General features: G+C 45.8%; 1 protein-coding gene across 2 annotated transcripts in view; it reads left to right on the top strand.

Annotated features, from left to right (window-relative positions):
• Positions 1-16,972, top strand: part of LOC139788936 (dihydropyrimidinase-related protein 2) — a 48,609-nt gene that overhangs the window by 8,161 nt on the left and 23,476 nt on the right. Inside the window, exons 1-3 of one of the 2 annotated variants that reach the window (XM_071729326.1) lie at positions 432-1,052; positions 4,263-4,351; positions 5,656-5,840. In XM_071729326.1, the coding sequence (XP_071585427.1) occupies positions 1,014-1,052; positions 4,263-4,351; positions 5,656-5,840 (313 nt within the window). In that variant the 5' untranslated portion in view covers positions 432-1,013. Of the gene's footprint in view, positions 1-431; positions 1,053-4,262; positions 4,352-5,655; positions 5,841-16,972 lie in introns of those variants that run through there. The other variant, XM_071729327.1, reaches the window with a different exon arrangement.

The following is a 16,972-nucleotide window of genomic DNA, read 5'->3' on the forward strand; positions in this document are numbered from 1 at the left end:
ACAGCCCCCCGGGGCAGCCTCCTCGCCTCCCGCAGGGCTCTCCAGCCCCGCCGGGGGTAGCAGGAGGGGCTCCACAAGCCCAGGAGGAGGGGCGATGTCTTTCCGCACGGCTCTCCCGCTCTCCGGTGCGGCGGCTCCGTTCAGCTCCGCTGAGCAGCATCCCGGGGCCCAGCGGGCGGGGGTCGGTCCCGGGTTCCCCTTTTCCCCTTCCCGCTCCCCCTTCCCCCCCCAAACTCCCGCCAGGAGCGCGCGACTCCGCGCCCTCCCTCACGTCCTACTTTGCATATCGGCGCCTTCTCCTTTTCCCATTGGACAGCGCCCTCTCCTCATTTGCATCCTATCCGGGCGCTTAGCCAATGGCGTTCCGAGATTCTCAGCCACGCCCCCACGCCATCCCTCCACCCTCGCCGGGGACGGGGGGGGAGTGTCCCAGGGCGCATGCGCCGCTCTTTTCCCGCGCCGCCGCGGCTGTTCCAGGGCGCTGCTCTCCCCCCCCCACCCTGGGCTGGGCTGGGTTTGGGTTGGGCCGGGCCGGGCCGGGCTGGGCCGGGCTTGGGTGGGGTGGGATGGGATGGGCCGGGCTGGGGTGGGCCGGGCTCCTTCGGGCTGGGCTGGGCTCTGGGCAGAGGGAAGAAAGGGAGACGCGTAGGGGTGGCTGCTTCTCCCTTCCTGCCATTGCGGAGAGCAGCGCTCGCCTCCCCGCCGTGCCGCGCCCTCCCCGGCGGAACCCCCCCCCCAGCTCCCCTGCCTTGTGATCGCATCGATTGGAGCTTGGGGGCTGATTTTCCTTCTATTTTTTAATCATCTTTAATTTTTTTTTTTTTTTTTTTTTTTTTTTCCGGTGGAGGGGAGGTCGGGGAGCAGTTGCTGCACGGGAGACAATAGCGATACAGCAGCCGCCTCGCTTCTCCGAAAAAAAAAAAAAAAAAAAAAAAAAAAAGACTTAGCCCCCCCGCCCCCCCTCAAAAATTAAATAATTATTAAAGAAATAAATTGGGGAGTGATTTCCCAAGATGTCTTATCAGGGGAAGAAAAATATTCCACGGATCACGGTGAGTCGAGTGCACGGGAATAAACGCGGGGAAGGGGGGAGGGGTGCGCGGGGATTAAGCCCTTTGTGTGCCGGGAGAGGGTGGGTGGCAGGGGGTTCGTGGCAGGATAATAAGATCAGACTCTAATGCAGCGCTTCCTGTGCTGCAGCGGGGCCGGACGGCCCGGGAGGGGAAGATCCGGGGGGTTGCGGGGTCTGGGGGGAACCGCGGGATGCTGAGCGGGGTGCGGGTTTCAACCGCATCGCCCTCCGAGCCCAGCGCTGCAGTCGGTGTCACCCGCCCGGGGACAGCGGGACCCGCGGCCGGGAAAAGGGGGGGGGGGAGGGCTGGGGATGGAGCCCCCCGACCCCCTCCTGCCTCCGAGCCTGGGAAGGGCGGCTCCGAGGGGGGATTTTTGCCCAAGCCCCTCGCTCCGGCTGGCTGGGGATGGAGCAGGATTTCCTTTTCCTTCCCCCAAGAAGCTTCTGGCAACGCGCACGTTTCGGTCCCCTCCTCGATGCAATCCTGGGGGAAAAGGGAAGGAGCCGTTATATAAACCCCATCCCTTGGTTTCCTTATTGTGGGAGCCGATTTAGGGCAGGTATTGCAGATCCGAGGGTACTAACTTTTCTTATGTAAGGCGAGATGTTCGCATCTAACGGGCTGTTACAGCCGTTTATTTAATTTTTTTTGTTATTATTATTTATTTTTTTGACACAGTTTTTCATTCCTGGCAGCGGCTCCTTCTCCCAGCCTGACGGACACACCCATCTCAGTTCTCCTTCCTCAGCCTGGAGGCAGAAAAGTGAGCTCTGAAATGGAGCTTTGAAGTGTGACATTTGGGCAGGAGCCGCTGGGCTGTGCAGTTCACGTTTTAAACGACGTTTAGGGAAGGCAGGGGATGCACAACATTGTCCAGTGATAAATGGAGCATCCCTTTTTTTTTTTTTTTTTTTTTTTTTTTTGGGTGGCGGTGGGGAGGAAGGGTCGGGGAATTATTTTCCTCCATGGAGAGTTTAAAAAGATGCCTGTGTTTAAATAATGATGGAGGTGACTGCTGGATCCCCATCGTGGGCCAAAAGTAGCGTGACGCATTTTCCTTCTGACTCAGAGCTCTGGTTTGTGTTGTGTGGAGAAGGGACAGGGGGGGAAAAAAAAAAAAAGAAATACCAGATTCTGGCTTTATTTGCTGTTGTATAAACCCGGAATTGATCTTCCCAGACTAATCCTGGAAGATGAAAGATAATCTATGTCTAGTTGTGTTGTTTTGGCTGCATCAGGAGGGTGAATTTGTAGGGTTTTTGTGGCAGCCCTCCCACAGTTGCAAACTGCAGGAGCTTTTGTCTCCAAGGTGGCTGAAACAGAAGGATTCCCACTGACTCCAGAGCCTGCATTCAGCTGCAGCAGCAGACCTGTGTACTAGCAGAAGGGTTCAGAGCATCATTAAAATGGTCCAGGCTGCATTTTTATTATTATTATGCTTATTGGCCACTATATATATTTCCTAATTGATGCCTAGAGCATTAGGACGTGGGCTGTCAGTGACATCCGTGGCCAAAGTAGCTGATTTCTCTCCTTGCCAGCTTTTTAATAGCACAAGGAGTCAGCACTAGAGGTGGGCATAAATACTGCAGTGTTGCTGGAAATGGTAAACATGTAGGGCAGCTTGCTGGAGAGCCTGGCATTGAGACACAAGTGGGTTTTTCACGCTCCAAGTTAATTCATTCAGGGCTTATTGGCATTCACAGCAGATCCTAAATTTAAAGCTTGGGGTTTTCTGTCTTTGTTTTGTGATTTGGTGGCATTATTCAGGGAAAGTCTCCGTTGCAGAGTAGGAGGAAGGACAAGCAAAAAAAAGGGAGGGGGAAGGAGAGACAGTTAGGTGCTTAGCATAGGTGTTTAGCAGCTTTATAAAAGATATATAGATATATAAATGATATAAGGGTATAAAGCAGTAGCCATGTAACCCTTTTGGTGCTGAAAAGGGCCATGTCAGTTTGTGTCAGCTGAGAATTGGGTGCTCCAGCTCTTCAGTTTTGTTACAAGCTCTTTGCCTGATTCTTCTGTTTGACTGGAGGAGCCCCAGCCCAAAATAAGGGCCCTGAGCACCCCTCTCATTTTCCTTTACATATTTGCTTTAAATTTAAGGCCCCACCAAGTTAAAATCCTGCTTTCTACCCATTCTTGAAGTCAGCTTTTGATTTCCCCAGCCTTTGGCTGGGCTGTTCTGCTGCAGCTTTGTTCTCCTACAAAGACCTTTTTGGAAGAGAATCAGAATAAGCACAAGTGCAGGCAGAAGGGTCAAGGTGTAGTTTCAACTGCTGCATGACCTGTGTGTGCTCTGCTTTAAATATCTGCATCTGAAATGTAAGGAATGAAGGAACCAGAGGAATGCAGTGGTTGCTTTTAACTCTCCTCCCCATCCAAGGTGTGTTTCACTCTTGTTTATGGCTACTGCAAAAAAAGATAAATCTGTTTTTGACCTACAGTCTTGCAAAAGCAAGATGTGAACTGGACTATGATAAAAGCATATCACTTGATAGCTGCCTGCTTCTAATTACCTCTCTGTTCCTGCCAAAATGTCTTCTAATTGGAGGGAATTTTAATAACTCTTTTAAAAATCTTAATTTATTTGCTAATATTTCCACCTGATTATGCAGTGGTGCTCTGCAAAGGCAGTGGAAGTATCTGCTGCATTGAAACATCACCAAGCTGGACAAAATGAGTTTGTTTGTGTTGTGTAACCCCTGGCAACAGACTTTTGGTCCTTTTCCCCTGACAGGAGTTGACTCACAGCTGAGCAGAGACTCCAGTGTGTGGCTGCATGTAGGAAATCTTGCATCCAACAAGGCAGAAAAAATAAAGATGTGGTTATTACACATCCCTCAAAGTATTATTTAATGCTTTTGCTTTAGGTGATGGAGGCAGCTTCAGGTATGAGGGAAGCTGCCAAGTGGATAAGCCAGCTGGAACCCAATTTCTTTTCCCTTCTAATTTTTTTTTTTTTTTTTAAATTTATTATTATTTGCTTGGATCATTAGTGTGATGAAAGGACCAAAATAAAATATTTTATCTTTCCAGTTGAAAGTGCTGCAGCTGACTGGTGTTTTGACGTGCACTTGTGAATAATGCAGAGGTTGTTTCCATCTCTGCTCTTTTATCTGGGAAGTGACACTGCAGACTCTCGGCTCACAGAATAATTATGTTTCCTTGTGTGCTTCTTTGTTGCAGAGTGATCGGCTTTTGATCAAAGGTGGTAAAATAGTTAATGACGACCAGTCTTTCTATGCAGATATTTACATGGAAGATGGGTTGATAAAGTAAGTGATGCCTGACACCTTGTTACAGTTGGAAATGTCCAGAAATGTTTTGCAGATTAGCAAGGAATAACTTGGTCTCAGCTGCTCTATTAGATTGCAATGAAAAAAGGAATATTTCACGTGGATGCTGCTGTTTTAGGGAGGAATATTAAAGACATGATGTTGTGTTAAATAAACAAATGGGCCAAAATCCCACTGTTAGCAAAGTGAGGGGCCAGGGCAGTACTTACATGTGCTTAATTTTAGCCATGTGAATAGCCCCATGCTGAGATGACACGTGTTTGAAATTATCTGTGTTGTAACATTTTACTTAACATACTTTGAATCCCCAGTTCAGCATCCTAATAGAGTTCATTCTCTATTTGTAGGGCAGGAGGCCTTAGCTCAGCTCCTGAGGTCTCTTGCAGTGCTGCCCTCTATTATTCTGTGGTGCAAGGATCAATACAAACCCCCTTAAAGTTAAAAGTGAGTTTAAAGATTGAGGTTCAGACCTCCTTCCAGGACACCTCTGTGTTTTGAGTCCCAAAACATACATTTCTGGCACTTTAAATTTCCTACAGATTTCTTTGGAAAATTACTGTTAGGAAAAAGTGGATGAGCCAGAGGTTACAAACAAGGAATTTTCCTGCTCTGGCTAAATGGTCAGCACATGTGCTTTGCTAATCAAAGTTAAAGGAGCCAGCCAAAGGCAGCCAATTAATTACCATGTTTCATCCAGCACTGCACTTTTAAAATGAAGTCTTTGAAGAGCTGGGCTTGAGAGACCCTTGAGGTTCTCATCAGGAATTTGGTAACCAGTGTCTGCATGGGTTTGTACTTGTGCAGGGAGTATATAATACTTGTGCATGACAGGAAAGGAGCCAACACAGAGGCAAAATTTCTTCCTGTGTTCCCCAAACAATGCTAACATCTGAATTGCTGCTGGATAGCAAGAATCAGGAGCTGAAATTTCTCTTGGCAACCCCAGTCCAGTCCCAGTAAAGCTGCTCCCCAGACTCTTGCTGTGTTGGTGCAGTGATCATCTGATTATCTGCATGGTCCCTTCTCCAGCTGCCTCCCAGTGTGGCTCCTTCCTTTCCTTCCTGTTACATCTAACACTGCCTTGAGGCCCTGAAGTAATTGCTCATTTTGCTCTCAATTATGCAAAGGCTTCAAGGGGGAGAATAAAATTCTGCCAGCTCTGGATGCTGCTCCTGGATGCTGCTTTCTGTGGGAAAAGATACCAGTGGGCAGGTTAAGTAGCACAGGGGAGTTTGCTTACAGGTGTTGGTGTCTGACTTGCTGTTTGAAACCTCTGTACCCAGGCAAATAGGAGAGAATCTGATTGTGCCAGGGGGAGTGAAAACTATTGAAGCCCACGGCCGGATGGTGATTCCTGGAGGGATTGATGTTCACACCCGTTTCCAGATGCCAGAGCAGGGGATGACATCTGCTGATGACTTCTTCCAAGGGACCAAGGCTGCCCTGGCTGGGGGCACCACCATGATCAGTAAGCTGCCTGGTTTTTCTCTTCCAAGAAAGCTTTGCTGCTCTCTTTCTCAGATAGGTACAGAAACTGTGGACTGTGGAAGTTGGGTGATATATTGGACCAGGTACCAATGGTGTAGGATTTCTGATATCTGTCTAGGTTGCTGAGAAAACCTCCTGTAAGTGTGGGGGAAAAAGGGTGGGGAAACAACAAGATCCCAGGATTTCACACCCTGCAGCTGTCAGTTATCTCACTCTTGTCTTCCCTGTTGGCAAGGTTTACCTTGCTTCCTGTGGGACTTTGCCAGATTCTTAGGTCTGCTTCTACTGAAACCAGTGTCAGTTTGACCTTCAGGATGAATAGGAGATTCTCCACACTCCTGTTCCTTGGTTCCTTTCTCCATGATGTCCATGGGTAGATGTCCATCATATGTTCACTCTTGGAGGCTTGATGTACCATGTGTCTTTGAAAACTGGGCCACTTATTTCAGGATTTGCACATGTCCACTTACAGACCCAGCTGGAGCAGCAGGATTTTGTTAGTGCTGTTCCTTTTGTGCTCATATCCTCTTCTGGAGAAAGAGAGAAATCAGGAAATGAAAGTATCTCAAAATAAAAAGACAGACAGACTGACTGCTCTGCTGACACCAGAATTAGACATTCCTGGTGTTCCCCTCTGGCTATAAAATAAATCCACATGAGTGACTTCCAGGCTATCTGTCCCCACTTGTCTTGGCTACAAGACACTTGGCTTGCCAAAGCCAGGCTCTCAAACTCCATAACTGAGTCATTGTTAATAACCTTGTTTGAGAAAAAAAAAAAACCAAAAAACTCTGCTGCAGTGCAGCTGATCCTGTGTAAACTGTAACATGACATCCTGGAGTCTGCTGCCAAATATGTGGATCAAGGATAAAGGTGTAAAGTGACACAGTATCTGAGTCTCTTGCATTCTTTCATGTGCTGGGAGGTGCTGCTGTTCCACAGGAGGGGAGCTGAGGAACAGAGAAATAAAAGAACTGTACCTGTTCAGAACAGGTACTGGTGTCTATTGTCCAATCCACTGAAATAAAAGATCTTAAGCACAGCAAGGAATCAGCCCAACCCTCCTCAGGTCAAACCTGGCTCCTTAGGAACTAGAACATTCTCATCTCTTAGAGGATAGTTGGGAGTGATCTTCAGTCCCTGTCCCAGTGGGCAGTTTGGGATTGTTTGACATGGAGTTTGGGAGCAGGAGTCAGTGGTCCAAACACAACTAAACCAACTGTTTCAGAAACAAATCTTCCTCTGGGTCTGGATCTTGCAAAGAGGTTGTCTGGCCTGCAAACTTGGTCTAATGCTTCAAATAAATAACCTTAAAATAACCCAGGAAATTATTTTTAATACATTATTACTTTATACTCTAAAGTTTGTGTATGAACAGGGAACATAAAGAGGGAATGTAGCTGTGGATGGTCTCATTGTGCAAACTAATATCCATTTTTTCTTTACATTTTGGCTGTCAATTTAAATTAATAACACTTCAGTGGTATTTTCTTTGCATCTTCAGTTTATTGATTTTGTTTCATTGGTTGTTCCTCTGTTATTAGGACACCTGGTTCATACTTGAATTATTTTGTTCTTCTTTGTTAAGCTGAGTTATATCAAAATAACTTTCCCTGTCATCTGCATCTGGGCTAAACTTGACCTTACTGCCTTCCTGAGTGTTTTGGGTTAGGAAACCAAAATCCACAATCATCTCTGAACCAACATCCTCCTAAAGTGTAGCAGCAGGGGCAGGAATTGGACTGCTGGGGCTGATGGAGAGACATTTCTGATGGGCAGGTGTCAGCAGCTGGAGCTGAACAGTGGAAAGCAGGATAAAGAATCCAGCTAGACTTCAAGGATTTGGGGACTCTGCTCTGTGTCAGCTCAGCTGTTCTCTTCTTAGAAAAAACTACACCATTTGCAAAGATGATTTTCTGCAGTGAAGCTTGCAGAATGCCCTTGTGAGCATGGTCTTGGTGGGTGGCCTTTGCTTTTTCCCAAAGCAGGTGGTTGATGGCAGCATTTTTTTATCTTTTATGATAAATGGTATGTTTAGTGAACTAGATTCATAATATCACAAACAAATTGCAGCCTAGAAATGACATGCTAATGTTTTATTTCATTGTATATTTTAAGTACCATGCCTGGGACTTTTCAAAAGAGAATCTTCTCCTCTCCCATTGAGCTCTGACTTTTTTGGCAAAGCCAACCTCATGGATGTGAGCTTTGAGGGAAAGTACCCCCATGGTCCTTCATTTGTGCTTTAAGCAAACTTTGTACTATTTATTTACAAATACCTTTACTCCATCTGTTTTTGTCTTTTATGCAGAGCCCTCATTTTGGGCCAGAAAACAGGTTAATTGGCTTCATGCTTCAATTTGTTTCACGTTTGCATGCAGGAGGGCACTTTAAGGCTGTTTACTTTACAATCATTGTAGGGAAATATTTGTTTTATGTACATTTCCCTGTGAAATTAAAACAAGAATCTTGGATAGCTTTCTATGGGTTGTTGGTTTTATAAAAACCATGGGTAAAATCCTGGCTTTGGCAAGGTAACAGGGAGCTTTGTCATTGACCTCAGCAGTGCCAGGAATTCACCCTGCATGTCTGGTTTGGTTTCAGTGAACTTCATTTTCAGCTCAGCTCAAATTCCATGTTGTTCCTTTCAATTCTCATGGCCAACTCATCCAAGGGAAGCACACAGGAGTTCAAGAGTGTAACCTATTGTTTCCAAGCCCTGTTCTCTGTGACTTCCCTTCCCCTTTCAAGTTAAATCCATTACTGCAGCATCAGGGAGAGGAGAATCCCACCTGTAACTGGTATCAAATGGAGCTCTGGGGTACAAGTAGAGATTGATCCTGGTGGGAAGAAGATCTGGCTCCAATCCAAGCTCTTCCCAGCTCATCTCTGGGATGGTGATGATCTGAGCCCTTTCCTGCTCTCCATCACCTCTGTTCCCACAGAGCTCTGGGGTCCTTGCTCTGCAGAGCCCTCCCCAAGGTTGCTGCACTCAGGAGTTAGGGCTGCTTTCTTTTTCTAGCTACGTGTTCCACAGAGGCCATCTGAACAGGAATTCCAGCTATGATCCTTCTGTCTCTGCCCTCCTCAGTGCCAAAGGCAAGGCTCCAGCTGACTTTGCCAGCACAGAAAAAAAATGCAGTTGGTTTTGGTGTGCAGAGCTGCTGAGAGGTGAAATGATGTATCCTGAGCTGCTTGTTTGCTTTTCTGGAAGGGCAATTTGCATGATCCTTTCCCTCTCCCTACCTTAAAACAATATTAGTGTGGCTATGTCAGCTGAGGGCAAACAGCATTGCTGTTGTTTTAAGATAGTTCTGGAAAAAACTTGGATTTCTATCCCTTTTAAAATGTCAGAATGCAGTGTTTGGGTATCAAGCTGAAGGGAGGATTCCAGTATGATCTGAAAAAGACTTTAAAAGAGTGAGGATTATTAGATAGGCTCCAGCTCTTTCAGGGCAGCTTCCCTAAGCTCCCTCCAGGACTAAGAGTCCTGGAGTTTGGGAAGGGACTCTGAAGTTGCCCTTTCCAAGAGGCATCCATGGAGCCACAGTTTTGTTGAGCTAAAGATGGTATTTTTGAGTCCCTGTTGTCTCAACTTGAGAGCAGTTGATGTCCTGGGATATAAAACAGTCCCCAGAGCTGCTAGAGAAGGAAAGTATCCCTGCTAAGAACAGGGTGGCCTCTCCAACTCTTGTGATGGTTTGGATGCTTATTAAATGTGATGGGTGTAATCCTCATACAAATCACTGGTAAAACTCCCCCTGATTTCAGAGGAGGCAGGATTGCCTTTCTCTGCCCCTAACCCTTCCCAAGCTGTATTTACTGGCTCTCTGATCCTCCAGCCTGTTTAATGTCCTGGTGAGAACTGCATCTATCCAGGCCAGCTCCCACACACATTTCAGCCCCCCCTTCCCAAAGATTGTGCTTCTTCCTGGCTATCTGCTGTCCTTGAGTGCAACTGCTTGCTGACATTGCCTGTGTTGACTCAGTCAACCACTGTTATAATCATAGCAAAAAATTACAGTGAGAGAAATTATAGCTCTTTCTGGCTTGGGTGACTTGGAAACCAGCTGCCTTTTGAACTTGCCTAGCAGTTATCCTAATAACATGGAGAATGTACACGAGGGATATGAGCCTTTGTGTCTTGGGGGGGTTCAGAAAATGAAGGGGAACTTCACGTGGGCTGCAATCTCCTTCCTAATGCTTGACCCTGCTATTAAAGAAAGTTTGGGTGCAGGCTGGCAGGGGTGTTCAGCAGTGTGGGAGCTGCTCAGCTGCAATTAAATCTGTGGTGAGTTCACACCAGGTCTCTTAGGTCATCCTGAAGATCACCAGCATGCTAGAAGGAAATGTTTCCAGTCTGGTTTGCTTCCTCACCTCTCAGGTTTTGAACTGAGTCTGATTTGGGAGAATGGAGCCACTCCAAAGGGGATCAGAGTCTCACCTGGAATATGAGCTTGGACTAAGGGTTAGGGAAGGGCTAAGGAGTGTTCTGGGGCAAGGGCAGCTTGGCATGGGGTGGTGTTCAGACCCCCCAGTGAAGCCTCAATCACATTCTGGGTGCTGCTATTTTATATTATCAGGATTAGCCCTGTCCTGGAAGAGAGCAAGAGTCTAAATGGTGGAGGATGGAAACAGAGAAGGAGGTGGCAGCAGTAGCTGTGCAGTAACTTGTGGCTGAGCTGGAAGTATAACACCAAATGTTTTGAGTCCAAGGGCCATGACCACAGAGCTGCAGTGTCTCACCAATCCTCTGGCTGTGTGTACACAGCACAGCATTGTTCCACAGCCCCAGTTTTGTTTCTTTTTGCACCCAGTAGCCAAGATGAAAGAGGAACTGTGTGGCTGGGGACGAGCACTTCAGACTGGCTGTGTTGGGGTCTATGCCTTGTTTCACTTTCTAGCAGCTGGCAGTGGTTCTTCTGCAGCAAAGAACTGTTTAATTCTCCAGAAACATCATGAAAATGTCCCTTTGCTTGTAGGGAAGTTTGTTGGTGATTTATATGGGGAAGAGGCTTCCTTGAGCTCAGTTACTAAGATAATGACATTACCACACAGGAGACCAGAGTCCCTCCAGCCCTTTCTCTCCTTTCCCCTGCTCCCCTTGGTGCTTTTTATACCCCCCACTCTTCAGCCTCTGCCCTGATTCACTCTGAATCTTGTTCACTTTTCTGACTCCCAGCTCCCTGCTGATCCATTCAGAGTGGGCTTAAAATTCATGAGAAAGTTGGTCCACAAACAGAGATGGGCACTCACTCCCCTGTTGAGCTCTTCTCTTCTCAAGCTCTAAACCCCTCTAAGTCCATTAGGCATCCCTGCCTGCAGTGATGGGAGCAGCTGCCCTGGGGATGCCAGCCTGCCTTGCTGGGGCTGTCCCTGCTCCCAGCCCTCCCTGCCATGCTGATTTTCTGCTGGATGGGATCCTCTCTGGTGTTCTGGTGGAGTTTCCAAAGGGGTCCCATTGGAATCTGCCAAGCCCTTGATGTCTCTTGCCAGTCAGTGCAGAAGGAAGCAGCTGTGCAGTCCTCACATACACTGTGTGTGTGGTTGTGTGCTTTTTTTGGTTTTTTTTTTTTCCCTTCTCTTTGCTGTTTGAAGGGTAAGCTCCTGTGAGGACCAGATCAGGAGTGGTGTAGCTGTGTCTGAGGTTATGCAGGAGGCCTCTGGTGTGGAAGTGTCTTTAACCCTGGCTGTCAGGTGGTCCTGACTCTGCTATGGGTTGTGTCTGACATCAGTGGAAAGTGCACGGGATACTTTGAAGGCTGCAAGTGTAAAAGTTGGGTCCTTCAGCCTGTCTGATGGAAAGGAAATCTTAAAACATAAAATACAGTTAATCAAATCCCTTAATGTAACATCATTAGCTGTGACAAGTGTTAAATCTTGCTAGATAAACTCTCTTAACCACCTTCAAGTTGAGACAAGGTCTTAAAGGAAACAGAGGAAATGGCACCTTCAGCTCTTTTCTTGGCTTCCTTTTCTGGGCACAGATTTTTGTTCAATCCCTTGGCTGCTCTTTACCTTCCAGTGAGCTTGACTCAGCAGAAACCATCCGTGTCAGACAGAAACTTTTTAACTTTCTGTTTTGGGAATTAGCTCTGTGTGGCAGGGGAAGGAAGCAAGTGATGCCTGAAAGATGTGCTGGCTAAAATTCAATGCAGCATTTATCACCTTGGGTGGATTTGGGTGAGTGCTGTCTGCAGAGTGGATTTTGACATCTTGGGTCAGCAAAGTATTTTTTCCATCTTTCCTTCAGCTCATAGATCCCATCTGTTCCTTTGAAACTAGTTGGGCTTTTTCTTAATCTTTCTGTTGAGAGGAAGATATGCTTAAGGAATACAAATTAGCTCCTCCTGTCTAGCATACTTTAATCATGCTTATAAATTGCCTGTTGTTACCAACTTGGGGCTGTGCCTGCATCTTTGCACATCCCTGACTCCCATGGAGGCCATGTGCATTTGAAAGGAATGCAGTGATGGGCTGTAAGACTTATGGCTTCTGGGAAAACTCTTTTTTTTCCCCCCCCCTTGATACATTACCTCTGTGACAACAGCTGTGTCATTTAATTTCTTTGTCCTAGTTGCTAGATTCCATAATGGGAGGTGGCTTTGTTGCTGAGAGGTTGTAAGCTTTAATTCAAATTAGTTACTTTCATCTAGATCTTCATATTATAAATGTAAAGTGATTATTTTTATGTAGAAATTATTTTTATGTGTCTGAGAGCCAGACATGTGTGATGCTGGATGCCAGCTAGCAGGGAGATAGTCCCTGTCCTTCCCAGCTGGGATCCCTGTGGATGCAGACACCAGGCTCATGATGCTCAGCTCTGCTTATTGTCAGGCTATCAGTAAAAGCAAAAACCCTGTGTAAAAGAGAGGTGAGGTGAGCTCTGGGTGCACAAAGTTGGCTTTCTGGAAGCTGAAAGCCTGTTTTAAGTGATAGGAGGAACTGAATGGTAACTGGAAAATCTCTCAGTGAATTTTCAAAGCCCATCTAAAAGGGCTGTGCCTTTGGAAGTTCCCCTTCTTGACTGAATATTTTCACCAGCTTGCTTTGTTCCTGAAAGCAGTTGCACACGTGCAGAGTGCATATTTTTGGAATCTGGGGGACTCTGGTGTTTTACATTTGAATGAAATCTGCTGGCACAGCCTCCAGGCAAAGTGAGCTGGTGAAGCAGTTCCTGGAGAACTGTCCCAGTGTTCCACAGGGATGCTTTTCTGCAAGGAAGGGGCAAGGTTGCCCAAGCACAGAGCAGCAAGAGGGAGTGTGACCCATTATTGCTTCAGAAATCCCATTCCAGAAATAGATGTCAGTTCATGATGGATCCCAACAGATTTTTCTTTATTTCAGAGAAGATTTCTCAACATTTCTGTCAGCATCCAGCTCAGGTACTGATGGGGTACCAAGGACTTTTCAGGCTGATGTGCAGGAATTCTTTATCCATCCATTTTTCCACCTTAAACATGGTGCTCTACCTTAGACAGGGGCACTTGGGGCTCTTCATGGCTCTGGGAAGATACCAGAGACTGCTGACTGCTTCAGAGACTGGGTAGGGCTGTTTCAGACCTGGAGGAAGAAAATTCATCAGCTGGGGACTGTGTCACAGAATTCCTATTTAAACTAAGGATGCTGTAGTCAGGGCTTCCCCCAGGTTATTATTGTAATAATCAAAATAGTTATTTTTGCAGGCAGTATTAGCCTTACAAAGTTGCTAAAAACCAGTCACAAAATTGATGTATGCAGTGTGCATGTGCTGCTTGGGCTGTGTCCTGCAAGAGGATTCTGAGAAAACAGGTTCTGCTGCACCTCCACATCAGATCTCACCAGTTTTCTCTGTGCACAAATAAACATCTGGGTCTGACTGAGTCCTCATTTCCCTGTCTGTTGTTTTGACAGTCCTCAAAGTCAGTGGTTTAACTGGGAACAGAATGGGATCTCATAGTGTCTTACCAGACCTGGATGTGATGTGATGGTGACTGATGAAAGCCTCTTTCTCAGTGTGATGTCACTTCATGACAGCCACAAGAAGAGGAAGTTTCTGATCCTTGTCCAGTGAGGGGAGATGTTTATATAGCAAATACACAAAGGAAAGGACAGGTTCACCAAGCAGATCAGGGTTTTTTCCCCCCCTATTTGTCTTACAAGCTGTTTAAAAACAAAAAAAACCCTCTCCCAACTGATTCTGTAGAGCCACAACTTCTCCCATTTAATTTATTTTCTTAGGGGAAAAAAAAAATCTTCCTAGTTCTGAGAAAAGCCCTCTCAGAACCATCACAGATTTCCATTGTAAAAACTCAAGTCCTGCAATTGTGTTCCTCTTCAGCTCCAAAATGCCCCTGAGACAGCCATGGGCAACAAAATGAAGCTGAGAAGCCAAGGTCTGATCTTGGCAGCAGTGATCCAAATCCAGAATTGTCCCAGTTTGCAACTGGTGGAAAAAGCCTGAGGGGCAGGGGATATCTCCACTGACCTGAGAGGGACAGAACTGGCTCACAGCACTTCATCTTTTGTCCTCTTGGTCCTGATCAAACTTTTACCCCTTGGATGTGTTGTCACACTTGTGTTTTGCTTTGACTTGAAATCCGTGGCTACAAACTGAGTTTTTTTTTTCTTCAATCCCATTCCCTCAAGGTTTGCAGGTCAATTTATAGGGAAGTCTTTGAAGTCCTGTGTACTTTTTGTGGGTTTCAAGTAATGGAGTATGACTAAAAGAAAGAATAAATCTTGGAATCACTTAAATAGCTCTTTTGAACTTGGCTCTCTGCCTCCTCTATCCTGGTGACCTCCTGAGAGACAAGCACAGCTTGGGTGTACAATAAACCTGTACCATGCAGAAATGGAGCCTTTTTTCATCTGATCTTAATATGTAGTCATTCCAGCTGTTGAAGAGGGGTGTTATTAATGACTGGACACACAGATCCCTATTCCTTACATTTCTGTCCAGCTGGCATTAAAGTATTAATCATATTTTGGAACCAATCAGCTAAAAAGACAAGTGAAATATCTGTATGACCTCAGTGAGGGAATAACAGAACATTGCAGCCTGAAAATGTAATCAGTGCAGCATGGAAATGTCTAATTCTTCTGAGCCTGGTCCAGCTTCTGATTCTCTGCATGGAGTCTAATAAACTGGAGCCAAACTGACAGAAAACATCATGCTGTGTCACTTACCCTGATTTTTCTTCTGCTAGTTTGGCAAATACAGCCAAGTGAACAGTCCTGGTGTAGCTTTATTAGCATGGCAGCTGCTGCTCTGTGCAGAGGGTTGTTATTCAGAATAATCTCTTTATTTCAGTCTCTTTTCTTAGGAGAAAGAAACTCAACAACAATAAGTTAGGGTGGAAATAAATCCCCAGAAATACACAAAGCTGAAATGTGCTGGATCCAGGATTTTAAGGAAAATTTTCATTTGACTTTTCATCCCCTTCAAGCATAGCAGCTTAGGTGTGTCAGTTACATGAGGCAGTAACCTTAAAAGTAATCTTGTCACTGTCCTTTCTTGTCCTAGATCAAAACCATGACCCAGAGTGTGGTGCAGAGGCAGAACTGGGTATGAAATCAGATCATAGGAGATGTGAGGCTCTTTTAGGTTACTTGATTTGGGATTTTTGAGCTCAGAAGAAATGCTGAGGTCTCTTTCTAGCCTGAATTGGTGCAGAGCTGCTGAGCTGGCAGTTGTGCTTCAGGACTTCAAGGAGAAGTCTTGGTGCTGGGAGGGTGGAATATTGAACAACTTGGTTATTGGACAAAGCAGCTTTTGGTAGCTCAGTTTCTTGACACATAAAAGGGTCATGGTGTATAACTAATAGTAAAAGGGGTTGTGGTATTTTACTAGCTGAGAGTTTGGAGTTTCTGGATGAAATAAGGTCTGTGATTCTGGGATTATCTCCTGTGAAGCTTCCTGGGGGCCTGACTTTCAGTTCACATGCATTTATTTGATTCCACTCACTTTTAGAGCATTACTCCCAGTTCACACCAGTGCCAGGAGGATACTACTGCAGCAGCAACCCCAGACTTCTAAGCAGGGAACTGTGCAATTACCAGGGCTGAATTTAATTACAGCCTCTCAATAAAATGGCTCGTGACAGAATGTACAACTCAATAAATTCACCAGATTTCATCACGTGCAGTTGCTGGGAAGATTAAGTAGCATTAAACAGGCAGATGTGTTTATAGTGATCAAACTGCTATTTCAAGTTTTGGGTAGGGGAAGTCTCCCTGCTAGCAGTCAAGCTGAAATGTGAGGGATTTTCACCTTATAAACTCCTCTTGAGCAATAGGCACATTTAATGGTAGTTGGAGCAGGACATGATGTGTAAAACTGCAGTTTATAACAGCAACTGGGACTCTGCATGCATGGTTTTATTGCACACACAGTTTTTGTAACATCTGACCCTTACTCATGTTTATATTGTCTGTATCAAATAGTTCTTCTCTTTCCTGGTAGTGGAGTTCATTAGCTGAAGATGGAGAGAAAAATTTCATGCATGCTTTGGATGATGTGTAATTAAACCAGCTGAAAAAAAAACCTTTACAGGGGAAGGCTGGAACCAAGGGCTATTAATAGAAACTCCAGGAAGGGGCTGTTAGCAAGCCAAGGCCTGCTCAAATGAGGCAGGATGCAAAAAAAAGAAAAAAATTGAACATGCCACAATACCTGGAAGCTATAAAACCCATTAATCCCCACCCATGAGGACTCCCATCCAAAAAGTAAAGTTTTGTTTTCCAGGCAAGGCTAATAGCTGGATCCACCTCCCCCACTGGAGCTGTCATTTCTCTTGAGCTTAGTGAGGGGTCATAAATATGAAGGCATGGCTCTTAAACTGCTTTTTTTTTTTTTTGAGTGCTTCAAAGTGCCAGGGAGAGATTATATGGTTTTTTTTTATGGCTTCCATCCCAAAACATCCTGCAGGCTGTTGGTTAAATTCCCCAGCCCTCTGTGTGTGATCCCTCATGCCCATGCAGAACTGCTGCCTCCCTGCTCAAACTGGGCACTTGTTCAAGTCAAGAGCTGCAGAAATCTCCCAGCTTCAGAAAAGCTCTGAAGGACCAGAAAGCCCCAGTGCAGCCAGGTTTGTAAGAGGGAGCCAAGATGTGATGCAGGGCTTTATAAAG

This window comes from Heliangelus exortis, chromosome 30 (assembly GCF_036169615.1).
Source record: "Heliangelus exortis chromosome 30, bHelExo1.hap1, whole genome shotgun sequence".
In the NCBI taxonomy this organism is placed as follows: domain Eukaryota; kingdom Metazoa; phylum Chordata; class Aves; order Apodiformes; family Trochilidae; genus Heliangelus; species Heliangelus exortis.